Consider the following 18382-nt stretch of genomic DNA (forward strand, 5'->3'; position numbering starts at 1 on the left):
GAAAAGAAAAACATGTTCTTTCTCAGGTTATGGAATGTGTTAGAAACTCATCCATGGCACGCTGAACTCAGTTATTTGTGGTTTTTCCCCCCCCACACACAGTTCCGACTATCATGGACAGATGAGAAGCAGCCTGAACACCTACCTGCATCTGCATTGTGCCATGGGAGGTTCCAGTTGAATATCAGGAAAAATTTCTTATTCAAAAGAGTGGTGAGGCAATGGCAGAGGCTGCCCAGGGAGGTGGCACAGTCACCACCCCTGGAGATGTTAAAAAGCCCTCTGGATGTGGCACTGAGGGATGTGGTTAGTGGGCATGGTGGGGGTGGGTCTTCTCCAACCTTAATGATTCCATGATAAACGGACAGCATTTTGTCTCTGAGACGCTGCACCTATCTTCCAGCTATAGCCTGCATCACCTCCTCCCATTTGGGAAACGAAACTGCTGTCTGCCATACAGACACCAACAGCCTGCAGCCCCATGCAGCAGGGCCATGGAGGCTCTCTTCTCCCTTCTTATGTGGTTGTTACACCAAAGCAATCAGGAAAAAGAATGTAGCCTCCTCCATAACCCACAGAATGGCTGGACACTGTGCTGCAAGCAAGGGTTTGGTTTGTGGAAAAGGGCAGCTGGCTTTTCTTTTAGCTCAGCAGGAAACACTGCTTCTGTGAGCTGAGCACAGCCATAGGGAGCTCGACTGGGCTGGCCACTTAACTGCTGATTAACCCTGGCTAAGTGCTTTCCGTTCAATCCTCTCATTTCTAATTAGCATCCTAATCCAAATTAGCCACTGCCACACAGTGCAGTGCTGGGCACAGGGAGCTGGAGGAGGTGGCAGGAGCAGACAGGGCAGACACCTGTAGGGTTTGAGGCTGGGCAATAACATCTGCTAGGGGTCTGCCAGCCCAGCACAAAATCCTTTTGCAATCATAGGGAACAATCAGGACGGGAAGGATTTGCATCTCTGATCCTATTGTGCTTGTGGACCTTTGGAGGAAAAAGCTAGCATTTTTCCCCAGCACAAAATTCCCTTAACTGGGAATATCAGACAGAAAACAGAGCTGAAAACTGTAGCACAAAAGCCTGCCAGGCAGCTGACTGAAAGGGAGCAAATCCCTGAAGAAAACAGCACAGAAACCAAAGAAGGAGGCTGAGGAGAAAGCCCAAGCTCAGGTGGAGACCAGAGAGAAGGTCAGTGCAGGGACAGAGAAAAACAGGGAGCTATGCAAGACAAGGGGACAGTATTCCTGTCTTACAGCTGAGGCCCGGCCCTGGTGGCTGAGAACTGCTGCGTGAGAAGTCCATCACACCCTTGGGAACAGGAACGGAGAGCTTTAAGGCGGTAGGAAGAGGCTGCTCTTACTTCTAGAGCACAAGGCATGAGGTGCTGCAGACTCTCAGTTCTTTGCATGCCAGAAAAGGGCCATGCCTCTGTCTTCATCTCTCATTCAGATGCAGCCAATTCCAGAAGATATTGCTCCTAGCAGAGAGCGCAGAATGGAGGAGGCTCCTGGGCATGGCATGACACGACCAGGCTTACATGTAACACCACTTGCCATGCGAGAGCAATCTACAGCATGCTGCTTCTGCCTAGCTTGGGATCTCAAGGCACTTTGGGCAACTAATGAACAAGGCTTTATAATATCTCCATGAAGCATCACCACTTTATACATCTCCTGCATTACACACGGCGAAACAGATGCACTAAAATAGACACATCTAAGGTCACAGCAGGCAGTGTCAAAGATGGAAGCAGAACCCTGGTGTTCTGACTGCTGGTTGCTTGGTTTAAAGCAAACCACAGGAAGGCAGAAGCTCTGCTGCTCCTCTGAGCTGGAAGTGGAGGTGCCCACGATAACTCAGGTATATTCAGAGAGTTGGGAAACAGCCAGCGTGTCACCTCTGGGTGATTATCATCAGGCTGACTGAGAGAAACCTGTCTGATCCAGCTGCAAAGCAAACCTTTAAGTGACCCACTGCGTCTCAGAGGCTACAGCAGTGATCTGACTGCTGACCTCGGCTGTGTGAAGCAAACCTTCTTTCAGACTCGCACCATCTGCCAGGGATCCTGGCTCAGCACTGTGGAGCAAAGGAACCTTCCTGATTAAAAATTAAACAGTGGCTTTAAATATTGAACACAGAAGTTGTTCTCTGGATTGTTAGAGGCGAGGTGGAAGTAGCAGGGGAGCTGGTTCCTCAAAGGCTGGAGTTAGTGCCGTCTTCACCAAACAGATTTCCTTGGCAGGCTTTGCAGTGGCAGCAGCTCAAAGTGCAGAGATGTTTGCTCCTGGTTATAGACACCTCCCTGCATTCCCAGAGGTGAGACCCTCAGCCATGCCTATTAGCATTTCTTGTTGCTTCACCTCCTCGAGAAACATAATGGAGGTTTTCATTTCAAGTCCTCAGGGGTAAGCAATCCCTGGCCTTGAAATTCTAGCTGCCAAATGAATGCATACAAAAAATAATAAGATGATCCTAGCTGCAGACTACAGGTGAATAGCAGATGGAAGCACATTCAAATAAAATTGCCTTCGTCATTTAGCTGTGCTGTGACAGCTGAAACTGGCTTAGAGCACAGGGGACCACGATCTGAGCCTCAGCTCTGTTACAGACCCACAGTGTGACCCACAGCCTATCACTAGAGATCACTTTCCCCACCTAGAAGATGAAGAAAGTGCAAACTGGATTGTGACCTCAAAGTATTCTGGGATTTAAGACACACGTAACAAATTTTTCCATAAGTTTCTAAAGCATTTCTACATTTTTAACCAGTAATGGAAGAAAGCTTTACAGTACACTAACTGGTTGGGTCATATTGGAGCACCATCTGCTTTAATATCCCCATCTATGATACTGGGATAATATGGCCCAATCACATTTTCCATCCTGTCATGAGGAATTAGTGGCAGTCACCTGCTTTAAGATCTGGGATGGGCACAGATTTGAGGAATCCAATTCCAAACACTGGGATCACATCCTGTTCCCACATGTTCATGCTGAGTCAGCAAGCTCAGATCCCTCTGTGCTATGAGGCATTAAGAGAGACAGGACACACAAGCACTGGATGGTGAGCAATGAGACAGGTTAATCTACAACAACCTGCAGCCGATCACCACCCACCGTACATGTCCACCATCCAGAAACATTTTAGCTCCATCACAGCCAGATTGCAGATACATAAGGAATAATATGTTTTTTAATTCTCCTGTCACCGAGGTTGCGAGGCTACATCCCCTAGAACCAGGGAAACCAAACCATACACTGCGAATAAGATGGAAAAGTTTTGGGAGCAACACTGCAGGGTTGGGTTGGAAAGTGAACGTCATACCCAAATGAAATCGCAGAGTCAAAGTAAGAAGGACAGAACAGATTCCCCTGGAGTTTAATCATAACATTAAGATGATCAGCTGTCCTAGGAGATATTTAAAATATTACCTTACCTTATACTACTCTAAGAGAGACTTTTAAGATAAATTCTGGTTTCTAGAATAAGATTAACTGGTTTTTAGGAGTCAGTCTTACTGCTAATTCCTAAATAAGTGAAATATTCAATATCTTTTGTTCACTCCCTGTGCTTTCAGTTTCCCTTTGCCTTATAATCTCAGCACCTGGCTCAGTAACCATAGCACATGCATGCCTGCCCCAATGTCATTAACATCTTATTAGGCTGGAAGAGAAAATGCATGAAGAAATAATTGTATTAAGTGACTCTCAGAGTTTGTAAATTAATCACCATTGTGCATGCCCTTGGATCAGGCTGCCAGAGGCATTAATCATCCAATCTTTGCCTTTCACTTGAGAGCTCTCAATGTTTGCTCCCAGAATTTGGCTGGGCAGCCTAGCGTGAGGATACCTTTGCAATCACAACACTTTTTTTCTGGAGGTGGTGGTAGCAAGGGAAGTGGGGGTAAAAAGAGGTAGGAGTAGGGATTTCCATGCTGCTGAACTGAGAGGCTTGGAAGCAAGTTGTGGCCCAGAGACAGAGCTATGAGGCTTTGGGCTCATGTTTGCAAAGGGCTCGTGTTTGCAATGGCAGCTGGCCTGAAAGGAAGGGAGATCTCTGAAAGCAAGAGTGGTGGCTGAAGTTATAAGGCAGTCAATCTCAAGGCGTGAACTCAGAGGCAGGACCCTGATGGCTGGCTCAGCGGTTCCAATTTTCAGCACAGTCTGGATAAATCATAACAAGGAGAACTCAAGTGCTGGTTTTACTGCATGAAAACACAGGCGTGGCCGAGTTCTCTGATGTAGGCAAATTTCATTCTGGTCTCAGTGAAGCTGCCAAAGCAATCCCAGGTGAGCAATCTGAAGGCTCAACTTATAAAGACTCTGAGGAGACTGACACAATTAAGACTGAAGTTGCCCTGTCATTACCAGAGATACATGTGGTGTAAAAGCAAGTGGCAAAAAGCCAGATTTTATCCCTTTCCCCTGTGAGCCAGAATGCTCACCTCCTCCAGCAAGGGAGAGATGCATCCTGGAGTGGGTCCCTGGCAATATGTTCATTGTTTCCTGGTGGAAATCAGACCAACGGACCAGTGAGTTCTCTTTGGAGAATGTTTAAAGAGGATCAAACAGTGGGGAAGAGGAAAGAAAAAGGAATCAGGAGTCATAGATACAAAATCCCACTGCCTCTCTGAGAAACTCCTGTTACCAGATAAGATGTGATAAACCTAATCATCCTCGGAGTGTGAATCTGCACACACGAATGCTTGATGGCTGCCTTAACAAGATAACCCTGTGCTCCAGTTCCTGCTTGTTGCCCAGTCCTGGCTTCTCCTTCCCAGTGGTATCCTGCAGTGCAGCAGTAACACTTGCCTGCCCACATGCAGAGTGCTACCTAAGAAGACTGAACGGTGTTTCAGCTTTTTTGATTTTTACTTAGCAGTTGAAAACAGGAAAAAAGAAACATCTACATGGAACCAGCCTGCTCTCTGTGGATCACCAGCAAGCAGTTTGCCCATCTCTGCCCAAGAGCTTTGCCTGGGCTCATATCCAACTACTGAAGCAAAGGGACTTTGTTTCATACCTTGGAGATTAGCATGCTAGAAATCCTCTTTTATGGACATTATCATGTTCTTCACTAAGAACATCATTGTGGGATGCTGTGTATTGTGATCTCAAAATCAAGAGGAACTCTGGGTGCTCAGAAAAGATGGGTCTACATCTAGATGTTAGGATGCATTAGCAGGAATGACTGGAAGATAAATGAGAAAGCAAATAGTGATGACACCAGAGGGGAAGAAGAAAGGAACTGTGCTCATGGAATTTATAAGCAGAACCAGATCTGAGCTAGAGATTGCTCCACACCAGCCTGTAGAGGTGTCAAGAAGAATATGAGGGTTATACATTCCTTAAATAGAGATATTTTGGAGAACTTTTAATAATCTTCTCAGTAGATGCAAATTGCTAATAGTAGAGGGAAGGTGGGCTCAATGTCACAACCTACTCAGTCACAGAGATATCAGGTTTAAGTGGGAGGCATGTCTCTGGCATATATCTCCCGATGGTAACTCAAGGTACAAAAAATGGCATTACTTAATGAAATTATTAATAGTCTATGCAATTGCAAGCTCTTTGGGGGAAAATACTTATGTTAAGATAGTGCTGTTTTCCAGTTTGCCTGATCTCCTGCAGCACTTGACTAACAAGCATTACAATCAAAACATAAATACAAAGGTCTTGTTGCTTACCTGTTGGGCTGGGATAGTTGATTGCTGGAAAAGGAAATAGAAAAACAACACATCAGAACAGCTAGCGCTCCGCCAAATCACAAATCATAATCAAAGTCTGAAAATAAAACAAGCACATCAAGAAAGGTCAGAGTTGTACAAATCTCTTAGCAGCATCCCTGCAAAACAGCACTGCTCAGTGTTTGCCTTGGTGATAGAATAAGCTGCTGACTCACTGATCCGAACAGCAACAAATCTTAATAATGGGTGATCCTGGAACTGCACAGGGAATCCCTTTGGGCTTTCTGAGCAGTTTCTTTCTGAAAGCAGTCACTGGGAGATACAGCTTGATATCTAAGAGGGGCATCAGTGTCACTTTCCAGGTCAAGAAAGTTGTGAGATCATGCAAACACAGGTGGAAGGAGCTCTGTACTTTATGCTAAAAATACAGGGTCCAGACTCCTGATGGGAATGAAGGAATCATAAGGTTGTGAGAATGAATGAGCTGGGAGCTGTCTGGATGCTGGAAAAAGAAGCATGGTCAATGTCTGTCAATAGGATGATCTGAGATTCAGGAAGTTGGGCAGAGCTACAGGTTTATTGTGGCTAGTTGGGAAATGAACTGTGCATTCAGCTCTGGAAACAATGAAGTTCCTTGAAATCCTCTTGCTTTTACGGGCATGTGGCTAATATGCAGAATTCACTGGCTGTTCTCTGAAATATGTCACTGAGCCACAGGTAGCAGTGGGGTTTTGGGCTCCCACAGAGAGGAGAGTGTGTTGGAGCTGCTGGGTAAAAAATGAGTTGAGACTGACCATAGTATGTCTCTGTGTAATGCTCTGCATTGATGGTAGCAGCCAAAAAATGGCCAAATGTGACAGTACCATGCCATCAAAACTCTACACAGCTGAGAGATACACCCAAGGTTTGCAGGAGACAACGTCTACACATGCCCATATCCATTGGCCTGACCCATAGCTGGCAGCTCAGACTTGCTCTCATAGCCAGGACAGAGGAGGAGACACCTACGTTCCATGTACCGGATGATGCGAGCAGCCATATCGCCAGCCCCAAAGCTGGTGATAGGTGTCAAGCGAACTTCGTAGCTCTGAGGCACCTTCAGGTTGGGCAGGATGTGCTCCAGCAACAGGCCCTTCTCCATTTTCTGCACAGGAATGAAGGTTTGGATGATGTTTCGTTGAGCCAGCTGCATGAAAAGAGAATCCACAGTGTCATGAAAATCCTGAAATTGGAAACCAGTGAGATCATATTCACTATCTAACACCTTGCTTTTTCCCTTCCTATATAGGCAAGTATGCCTGCTTTGTCAGTGAGATCGTCATGTAGAACTGGCTAAAAATTCCCTTCTCTGGCACAGAACAGTGATAAGGAGCCTGAGCTTTCACTGAAAAAAAGCTTTCAGGTCCTCCTGATTAGGGGGATGACTTGAAATATGGACCTGGAGCAATTCCATGTCAAGACCAGTGGCTCCAAGATGGGAGAAATAAACCTGATTGACTTGCATCAGTGCACCAAGGTCCTGTGCTCATTGCAGCATGGCATTTTGCCAAGACCCCCTTGAGTTCACAATCACTGCTGCAAAATTAATTCATTTGCTGTCTGTATCCTGTGGCATTTCATTTGGTGCCTTGCTGGAGCTTACCTACTGGCTATGCTTCCTCAGCACCCTTCCATGGGATCTGCCCTTCAAGCCTAGCCATTACTACCGCTTCAGACCAGGGTAAGGTGTCTTGCTTAAGTCAGTGATCCTCTGCAGTCACCCATAGGCTCCCTCTTTCTCTAAATTCCACTGAAGATGCAAACCATACTACCTGAACCATACCAGCTGAACAGAGTTTCATACACTAAGGCATCAGGGAAGCTTCAAGAAAGTGATTGGAAAAATATCGTTGTCAAAATCACCACCACTAAAAATGATGAATTATGTGTCAGCAAAACTTCCCTGCCACAGTCATGCTTGCCTGGCAGGGGAAGGACAAGAACAAGGATTATACAGCAAAGATACAATCTCTATTGCTGTGCAGTGCCTGGATCCCTGCAGCAAGGTTTGGTCCTGATATGTTACTGGGGATGCTGGTCCTGGCAATAAGGCCTTTGGCAGAGCTTTCTATGGCCTCACATTCACTGTCCCAGACACTAACCTCCCCCTGATAACATTCTCTAGGCTGACAAGTTTCGTTGCAAAGAAAATTCTCCTGATAGCTGGGATCATCACAAATTCTGCAATAACAGGACTGAAAGAGGGATGCAGGGAGGAAAGTTTTCAGCAAATCCATCAGTATGGAGATTGTGGGGCAAGAGCGCAGTGTGAGGGTAAGGCAGGAGCAGAGGCCAGCAGCAAGAGGGGGCGAGGGAGGGATGCAGGCAGAGCACCCGAGCAATGCAAGCACATGCAATCCCTCTGATCCCCACCTACCATAACATACATGACTCTAAGCTCCAGCTGAGAAGGAATGGCTGTCACTGGACCCAGCCAGCTCCCAGTGCCAGACCCCATTCTTCTCCAGCACGGCCAGGACCCATCTCCTCAACTGAGCCAAACTACCCACAGGTTGCATGGAGCTCCCATGGGCTGGACCAGACCCTACCACAGTACTGTGCAGAGTCCCCCACAGAGCTGCGGCTGCATGCTGTTTTCACAGCCAACAACAAGCTTTGTACCTGCTTAAGCTGATCAGGCTGCAATTTGCTTGAGGAACTGGCACCCTCCTCATCCCCAGGTAAGAGGGGTCAGAGGACTGGGAAGGCTCCAGTGCCTTCCCCTATCCCTGTACCTTTCAGGGAACAGCCTCAGTGGGCAGAACCAGGGCAGTACCTGTGGGAATCAAGCATGACAGTGGCACTGGGCTGCTGTCAGGTTCTGTACACGTAAACAACACTGTCTGCATGCATGCATGCAAGCTGGGTGCAGGTCCAACTGGCATGCCTGCTGCTCAGCCCTTCCATCTGCCAACCTGTAGCACGACTGTTATGCCAAGAGTGGAACCAGATCCTGGTGGCAGTGATCTCACCTGGGATCATTAGCACCAGACCATCATTTACTGGGAAGGAGAGGAGGAGGCACAAGACATAGGCAGGGGACTGGGGGTGGCATGGCCTCTGGCATGGGGCTTTTTGGGAAGTAGAGCTTGACCAGGGGGCTGGTGGCAGCTCCTCCTTACAGGCTGCCACAGAGCCTGGGCAAAGGGAAGATAGCCAGCAAACCGGAGGGGGTCAGGAGCCATTTCCCTTGTCTAGACATAACCTTTAGAAGAGAAACAAAATGGAGAATCGAAGAGAAGCCTGAAGGTGAGGTTCAGACAGTGCAAATTCCACCTCATCTGGGAACTGTGTGGAATTTGGGTATCTAAAGCCTCTGGGAATAACATGAAATTACGTATTCTTCCACATCATTTAAGCCAGGACAAGAAATCAGCCTCTAGTCCAGACTGCAAAATTCCTGAAGCACCAGTCAAGTGTATCCACATGGGCATGTCGGGTTAACCAAATAAATAGTTGGATGCTATCTCAGTTTGTCTGAGATAAATCAGAAAAGAATAACAGCACCCATGTCCCCATGGATCACAACTGTCCTGCTTCTAGGTGGAACTTGTATCACTAGGCAATGGGCAAGGCACAATGAGTACCCTGGACGCATTTCCTCGTGCAGCATAGGTAGAAAGTTTTGTGAAGGCTGAGAGAGAGAGAGAACAGGCTGGAGTTCAGCACAGTTTAGCAGGTGTGACATCAGTGCAAGGGAGAACAAGGCCTGGCTCCAGCCAGCTGCTCACCCTGTGAGTGCACAGCTGCTGTGGGCTTGCAGTGATGAGTACAGGTCCAGCAGACAGCAAAATTAGAGCCAACATCTGGCTCCACCTCCCTCTCCCCAAGCATCCTTTGCCTTTCTGGCTGCCAGCAGCAGCTTTGTGCAGAGCTGCACACATCAGTACAGCAGGAACTTGTTTTTAATCCTTTGCTCCAGTCTCCTGTTGCTGCCTTTATGCTCTTCTCTCATGCTACCCCAGTACCTTCTCCCCTCTACCTCCTCCTCAGCCTTCTCCTTCCTTCTGATCATGCTAGCATGGTCCTCCAGCGTAATAGTGCTGCGGTGCAGTTCCTAAAGCAGAGGCAGGCACAGAGGACAATGAAACACTGGCCACCTTATTCAAGATGCTGAAGCCTCTGTGGAGAATCTCAGGCACTGAGCTCATTTATCACCAGGCTCAAGATGCTGCCAGTGGGCCCAGAACAAGAGTGCAGAGCAATGCCCAGTCTCATTTTGCCTTCGCCTCCTTCCATTTCAAATAATGAGAGGGAGGGAATGGGAATAGAAGCAAACAAGCAAACTCACACTATTTCTACCAGATGGCTGTGGATATCACATAGGATGCAGGGGTGGGAATGCTCTTGCAGAATGGTTTTTCTAGAAACACCTTACAAAGGACAAAAACCCCAGGTGGGATGTATATATCCACATGTAACAGTAGGCAAGCTGTCCCTTTCCTCTGTCACTTGTAAGTAATATTAGCGACCAAGAGAGAGAACCAAGAAGTCTCCCAGCACTACAAACTGGGTCTGCCCTTTCTCATTCCTCCCCATCACACCCTGTTGGCAGGTCTCGTCCAGCCAGTCCCACACCTTATTGTGTAAACTGGTTTGTGGCCCACACAGAGTGCTTGTGCCAGTGTGACCAGCCTCAGCTGGCTTGTGAGCCAGGAAGACACAGCCTTAGAGAGAAGAGCCACACTACCTCTCACCACGTTTTGTTCCCAGCTGGGATGCTGTCTCCACAAAAGGACCAATGTATGACACCAACACGTCCAACACCAGCTTTTTGTGTGTTAGAAGTGAAAAGGATGCTGTTGCAGGCTGAATTATGTTGAAAGCAGGAGTGTATCAGCTATCAGATATAATAAAGCCAAAGCCTATTAACAAACGCATCTGTCAATATTTACTGTTGCAGCGCTGCACAGCAACCCGCACCAGGGATTCAAAGGACCATGATAACCTGTGTGTGCTGGGACTCAGCATGACCTGAGCAGCCACACACGTGCTCTCACAACCAGCTGCAGACTGCACTGCTACATGCTTAAGGGAGAAAGTGAAATCAGAATGAAAACCTGTTTCATTACTGAGCCTCGGGAATCAGTGCAAACATCAGCTAGAAAAATTTATATTAAAGCCCCACAGATTCTCCAGTAAGCTGATCAGAGCAAAGGAACCACTTGGTGGGCATCCTGCTTCCCAGCATTGCTATTCACTCCTGCTGCTCTCTCCCCTTATTTGTCCCACTTCAACAACAACTACTCCAGCATCTTCTCTAAAAATTCCTTCTACATGCACTTGCTCTCTCTTTCCCTTTTTCACTCTGTCTCACTCCAATTGCAGCCAAGCCACCCAGTTTATCTTCTGCCATAGACACGTCCCAGTTTAGCATGGTCCAGTGGTCAGGTGAAGGTGACAACAGCAGAAGGGCACTTTTCCTCTGACAGGTAATACTACTCAGAATGTGAAAGAACTTTCCATTTTTATCAATTCAGACTGTTTGCCAGGAGTTTTGAGCACAATATATAGCACTGTCCTAGGGGGCTGCAAGCATCATCTCATGTTGAATTTCCCCTGTGACTGAGACTGCCATGAATGAAACCAATCTAAATGCAGCTAAGATAGAGCTACCCCATTCCAAAGGGGCTGTTGCTTGAAAGGACCAGGACCTCAACAGGAACAATCACACCACTGCCCTCAACATGAAGAGACTGGCAGCACCTGTAGCCTTAAACTGGCAATATCTAGGAAAGATGTACCCAAACACCCAATCCTTGGGACTGGAAGGTGCTGAGCTTTGTTATGGCACCAGTGGCAAATTCTTGAATGAATGTGAGGCTCTGCAATGCAAATCACCTTGCCATCACAGTAGGCACCAAGCACAGTTGCCCCCTCCCCCCCTCAGGACTTCCACCGATTTCTTCTGGTGCCAGGATTGAGCTGTTCACACTACTTGGGGTTTTGCTGAGGTTTCTTAGGCATTTAATCCTCCACTGGCTGCTGCTGGAGAATGAGTCCAGAATATGACTGAAAATAAGATGATAGCAAATTCTTAGGGAAAAATTAAAAAATGCTCAGAAAGAGAGGCAAGAGAAAGGTGGGGATATGGAATTTTAAGAACATCTCCTAAACATATGAAGCTGCAGTATTTTCCAGTGACCTTTCTCTCCCACTTCTCCCCATCCTCTTCCTTGTACACAGCAGTGTACTGAGATTCTGGTCCTTTATGTCACCTTGGGTCCACAGGACAGAGCAGAGGAAGATAGGTTTTTCTTTGATGTCACACTTGGACACCACAGATTCGATTCTTGCTCTCTGTATTTTGGGACAGGCATAACATCCCTCTGCACACTGGAAACAACCTGCTATCTATCAGGAGTTTAGAACAGAGACAGCACAACTGCCTCCAGGGACAAAGCAGGGGAGGTACAGCTTTGCCTCACAGAGCCCAGTCCCTTGACACCACAGGGGCTATTTCTGCTCATTTGTTTTATGGATGTATCATATCCCATCTTAAAAGTCATTCCCATTTGGCCTGCTCCTCCCACTGGACAGCTGTTCTGGAACCTAACCACCCTAATGTTCTCATTTCCAGCCTGAATTTATTCACAAGCAGCTTGCACCCACTTGATCTCATGTCAGTATTATCCTTTAACTTTTCCCTCCCTGCTGCTTGACCCCCCATTGTTTTTATAAACAGCAATCACATCCCCTTCAGCCTCTGCTTTGCTAGGCTAAGCAAGCTGAGCATTCTGTGCCTCCTCATATAACACACTATCACTTTCCCTATTTCCCTATTTCATAATCCTTTCCTGCATGATCTCACTTGCTGGAGATGGCATACAGGATGCAACAGGTCCTCTCCACCTTCCCTGGAAGTACTTCAGGCTTCACTTAAGAGTACATTTGCCCTTTCTCACACCTACCTTTTACCAGCAGATCCCTGCAGTCAACTTTTTTCACCCACATCATGCCTTCAGTCCTGTTATTTCCCTCTTAAGATCTCCTAGCTTGTAGCAGATTCCTCTGTCAGCACTCCGTACTCATGACCTTTCATTACTACTGCTGCATTTTATCCTACTTGACCCACTGAAGCAGTTTCCAGTACTTGGGATCTTCTTTACAGCGTCCCAATCCTTCACTGTGATGGCATTGTCTTCTTAATTCAGCAGCACACCCACAGAAACATTAATGTTGGAAATACCTCTAAGCTCATCTGGTCCAACCACCAGCCCACCCCCACCATGCCCACTGACCATGTCCCTCAGTGCCACATCCACACGGCTATTGAACACCTCCAGGGATGGTGACAGCACCACCTCCCTGGGCAGCCTGCACCACTGCTTCATTACTCTTTCTGAGAAGAACCCTCCTGAGAGGGGATTCTGATCTGATCACAAGTTGTCAGCCTCGATAAAGGTGCCTTCCCACTCACCTTGTAGCTGCTATCTGCAAAAGCCATTTGGGTAAGTTTTGGGTAGCAGAGAAATTTGCTTTGGATATGAAGACAGACAGTAGTTGGGACATTTCTCTATAATTTCTCATCAAACTTCCTGTGCCTGTCAGATTAGATTGCAACATATTCCTGGGTTTATACTTTATCACCACCTTGAATGGAAATGATGTCAAACATTAACGGCATCAATTAAAGCACTATGTGGATTCATTTCCTTTTCCTTATTTGATGACCATTGCTTATTAGGGGTTTTCAGAGCAAATAATCACATCGGAAACATAAAATTGTCATCTGCCAGACAAGCAAACCAGCAAACTGAAATTCATGCCTGCGTTGTTCATCAATCAAGCACACTTGTTCAGATCATGAGGTTAAGCAAGCATGAGTGGTCAAAGCAAATCCATTATTCAGTCTAAATAAGGAGTCCTGGAAGGTTTTCCTCTTCAATTGTCCATAGCAGGAGGCTCCCTTTTCGGGACGAGACATCACCATCTCTAAAGAGAGAAACAACTGTGACCTTCAGTAGCTACAGAGGACAGCTGGAGCAGGAGAGCGCCTCTCTCTCTCACACACATGCAATCAGCTGCCCATCCTCATTAGGTACCGAGAGCAGCAGTTTACAGCTTCCTAGAGAAGCCAAATTGGTGCTGTCATGAATTACTGTAAGTGCCTGTTCCACACTCTTCAATAATGTCTTTCATTAGGGACTGATCAGAAAGCAATATGTATTTTATTAGCATATGTTCCCTGGTCTTAGAACAGATCTAATCTTCACTCTGTCAGGGAGACAGTCAAGCAAAACCCTTAACTGAGGCACAGCATGACTGGCAACTTCATGAGCCGTGGCTTAGTGCGGTACTGCAATGCTGCACGTCCTGAGGAGGAAGCGCCCAGCAGTAGAGTAGGAAAGGAGTAAAACACCACCTGAATTTGGTGATGGGTAGGAAGGAAGGGAGAGCCACGTACCTCCCAGTCTGTGTGAAGAGCCTGTGTTGGTGTCACTGTGGTTTGTACTGAGTTAGATGGGTTATATATATGTCTAGCCATGCTGATTTCTCTCCTACTGTCTTCACAGCCATACCTTCAATCCTGAAGGCACATGGATCCTTCTGTTTAGAATGGGAGTTCTACAGTGGTGCTGCAAGATCATATCTGCATTCATCTATGCAATGCAGAGCTTGGAATCACCTCTTTGTCTGCATGATGGGCATAAAATCAGTTAAGGACAACATTCCTCACACTGCTTCCTCCTTCCCAGAGCAATGCTTCCCATGAACTTTGAACCCACATATGAAAACTAGCACCACTCAGAAACTTTCTGGATCCAACTTTATACCCATCCTAACCTCAGTGAGTCAGGTGCCTCTTCCTGTCTCCTTGCACCAGATCCAGCCTTCAGCAAGACTGACATATGTGTCAGTGCACCATCCTGCACCATTCTGGCTCAAGAAGAAAATGCAGTCCAGCTCTGCACAGCCCAAATTTTCCAGCTTCAATTTGCTTGAGCTCTAAATCATTCTGTCTATAATATGATTGAAACTTAGTAAACGAGACTGTGCCACCAACAGAAATTGTCACCTCCTGGGCCCCTTTCCTCAGGCTCCTTTTAGACTCTGGCAGAGTATGCAGTTAGGGCATTTTACCCTTAAAAACAACAGTTGATAAAGGAGGGGCTCACTGGAATTCCTTGGTTTGTGTGGGTCTCTGGACTTCCCGGTCTGGTACATGTAGTGAAGATATACAGGCAAGTATCACCCAAGAGTCTAAGGGCCATCTTTGAATCCACTGCACTTGCAGTCCTACTTCTCATAAAGAAGGGACAGACAGCACAGCATGTACAGGGAGAGCCGTAAAATCCTTCTCCATGCTGCCTGTGCTGGCAGCAAGACTGCATAAGCTTCATTCCTTCATGAAACAGACGAAACATCTTCCTGGAGCCTACTCCTGCCCGTTTGTCACCAGCTACAGGAGAGACTATGTCTTCCTTCTGAATCCTTCCTCCTTCATACACTTTCAACATGCTCTGGAAGCAAGAGCAAGGGAAACAAAACCAAAAAAGGAAATAGAAATAAAAGAATGAAAAGGAAAATAGAGAGAGGGGAATGAAAAGGGAAGAAGATTAACAAAGAAAATACTCACTCCAAAAGCAGTAGCAGGAACTTGGATCTGACTACTGAAAACAACAGATGAGCAGAGTAGAAGGCAGGAAGCTACATCACAGCCCATCGATATGGAATCTCAGAAAGACTCAATAACTGACATGTACCCCTTGAAGCCACTGCAGAAGTGTGGATAAGAAATGCATATAAAGAACTCACTTTTATCTTGGAGACCTGGCAAGCATTTTTCATCCTGTGCTCAGCTTTGTAAAACACAAGCCAACAGCCTGCTGGATACGAACAAGCACAAGGGTGTGAAAACAACATCTCAAGCCTGCAGGGCTGATATGAGGGGTATATTGGTTGGGGGAATGTGATTATCCCTTCTCTCACATTCTCCTTACTTTGAGTGAGCACTGAAAAGTGGTGTTAGGAGCTAGAGATAGATGAGATTTTCTTACTGGATGTGTTTTAAGAGCATATGAGCCTTTCTAGCAAGATTATTTGTACTGCTTTTCTCGGGCACTGTGACTATTCCAAGCACAGCTAAGAGTGTGAAAACTGTTTATAATTATTCCCTTGTACTAGGGAAGCTAAACAATATCTTGCTTTCTCTCTATCTCAGTCAAATGCTTGAATTGCACTAAGAACAGTGCTTATGAAAATTGAATGTTAAGTGTAATCTCATCCTTCTGAAGGGTGAGCCATGTTGTAAAGCCTTCAGCTACCCTGTTCTGGGCAGGTTACTTTACTTGGGATAACCATAGAAGAGAAATGGTAGCAAGAGTCTGAAGCATGATTAACCTGCCACTCCTCATATTGCTAATTTTCTCAATTAACTGATTGCAACTGATATCTGGACCAAGGATAAACAGCTCAAGAAAGCCATAAACCACACTGAGGAGGAATGTGTGAATGCAATAAGACAGAGTTAGTCAGGCTAATTCATTAGTTAGGCATTGTTTGCTAAGATCCTGTAGGCTAAGGGAAGTCTCGATAACAGAACTGGAAGATTTTAGGCAAACCTAAAGGAAACCTCATCCCACTGCTCTGGGCAATTCCACTGAACTCGCCTGACCCATTTGTGCTGGTTACACCCTGCTCAGATCTTTGGCTGAAAAGCTGACAACACTTGTGGCCAGGCAGACACCTCCACCAGCAGCGAGCAAGGGTCAGGAGGAAACATGCTTCACTTACACTGAGTGGAAACTCTACTGTCACTGACTTTGTCAATAAAAAATACATACAGAAAATCAGAAAAAAGCTCTTCAATTCCCACCCCCACCAAACATCCATCCTGAACTGCAACCTTCTCTGCAGCACAGTTAGAGAGAACCTTGCCTTAGTAGCTGGCATCATGGACACACTATCCCCCCATGGTGTATTGCTGGGGACAGACAGGTTGGCTCAACCTGCTGTAGGCTGCAGGGATGGATGCTTAGCCCCATTTTCAGGCAGGAGGGAGCACAGCTGAAGCAGGATCCTGCCGTCTCTGCTCCCAGATGCCTGTGGTACAGTTACTGCTTTACCCCCTAAGCCCTCCCCAACAATCTAATTAAGCTTCAAGCGGAGCTTGTCCATCAAGCGCTATCGATCAACTTTCACCAGCATGTGGCTGCCGCTCAATCCCACCACACATCCCAAACCTCTCCCTCTCACAGCCTGTAAAGGCAGCATAACCTCTCCCTCCCCTTGCTTTCCCTGGCTTTGCATCCTGATGGCTGTTTGATCCATCTGCTGAACACACCTCCCAGACACACTCGTTCTGTATCCTTTTCCACTCCCCTCAGGGCTGAGTTTTGCACAGCATCACGCACGCCACTAGCATAACTGAAAGCAACTGACATGAGAGCACACATGCAATCTGCCTGTGCCTCCTGCCTGAACAAAAATCGAAAAAACCCTGCATCAGTTGGGGAGAGAGGAGAGTTTGAGCCTCCTCCTGCTACAGAGGACAGCTCAGCATGTAGATGGAACTGTGCTGATTTGACTTTGTCCCATATGACAGCAGCCTGTGATCAGACATCAAACTGGCAGCCAGGGCAGGCAAGAAAGAAAAGAGGACTACAGAAGCTTTCCAGCAGGCATGACTTATAAGCCATCCCACAACAGAAGATCTGCTTTGAAATTCAGTCCTGTGCAAACACTGCAAGGCCAAGTCATTGCAGTTCACAGTCCTAACACCAGTGAGATGGGACCAGCACAACCCGTATCAAGTGACATGATTAACAGAAAAGGGATGTGCTCTATGTCCCACCCCACAAGTCTTTTGATCCGCGCAGCATCTCACAAGCAGCCAGCGGCACCATCTGCTGCGTCATGGGAAGCCACACTCCTCTCCCTCAAGCTGAGACTGTCATGCTGTAGCAGGGAGGAGGAAAAAAAAAAGGGGCTGACACGTCCCTTTTCCATGTTACCTCTCTGTGCCCCTGTCCATGCACTGCAAGGTCTTCTCATCCTGCGGATAACACCAGGTGAGTGCTGCACCAGTCACAGTTCATGCAGAGCAGTATGGGACCCTTTCCAGTTTACAAACCACAGTTCCATCCTTTAATCTTCTCACCTTCCAGAATGAAAAGGCATCACAAGGACCTCCTGAGGAGCTATTTAGCTCAGCTGTCCTGAAACCTCACTGCATCACCTCTGATCACGTCCCCCAGCTGGAAACTCCCCCTTAGCACTAGTGGGGGGACACACAGGATAGGCCACGAAGAGCATGGGAGCACAGGGCACAGCAGGCCTCGGGATGCAGGCTGCGGGCACAGGCCTATCTTCCATCTTCTGTGGTTACCGTGGTGATGGCAGCATTGCCCAGACAGCGCGCAATCCCTGGGAGCTGGCAAAACGCTAGCCCTTTTGTTTGTAAAATGAGTTCGGTCACCCCTGCCTGCCTTACACAGAGTTTCCTTATTCTGTAGCCCTCAGGCAACCCCCCGAGGTGCCGACTGCTCTGTCTCTCAAGCAGCTTCACCTGAAGCCATGGCTGCATCAGCAGAAGATAAGGGTTTTCATCCTGCTCCCACAGCACAGGGCTGAACTGCTGCAAGGAGTGTCATTTGCCACGTTCAGAACCTTTCCTGACTTGGGGCTTATAATGCAGATAAAGCAATTC

The 18382-nt window shown here is 47.0% G+C and overlaps 1 protein-coding gene across 1 annotated transcript in view; it reads right to left on the minus strand.

Moving 5' to 3' along the window:
• MDGA1 (MAM domain containing glycosylphosphatidylinositol anchor 1) overlaps positions 1–18382 on the minus strand; it is a 126065-nt gene that overhangs the window by 18217 nt on the left and 89466 nt on the right. Inside the window, exons 11-12 of the mRNA XM_042821995.1 lie at positions 6700–6877; positions 5692–5715 (exon numbers count right to left, since the gene is read on the minus strand). Coding sequence (XP_042677929.1) covers positions 5692–5715; positions 6700–6877 — 202 coding nt within the window. The remainder of the gene's footprint in view (positions 1–5691; positions 5716–6699; positions 6878–18382) is intronic.

Source organism: Centrocercus urophasianus, unplaced genomic scaffold, assembly GCF_019232065.1.
Source record: "Centrocercus urophasianus isolate 14NV4802_14NV808 unplaced genomic scaffold, USGS_Curo_1.0 seq_10, whole genome shotgun sequence".
Taxonomy (NCBI): Eukaryota; Metazoa; Chordata; class Aves; order Galliformes; family Phasianidae; genus Centrocercus; species Centrocercus urophasianus.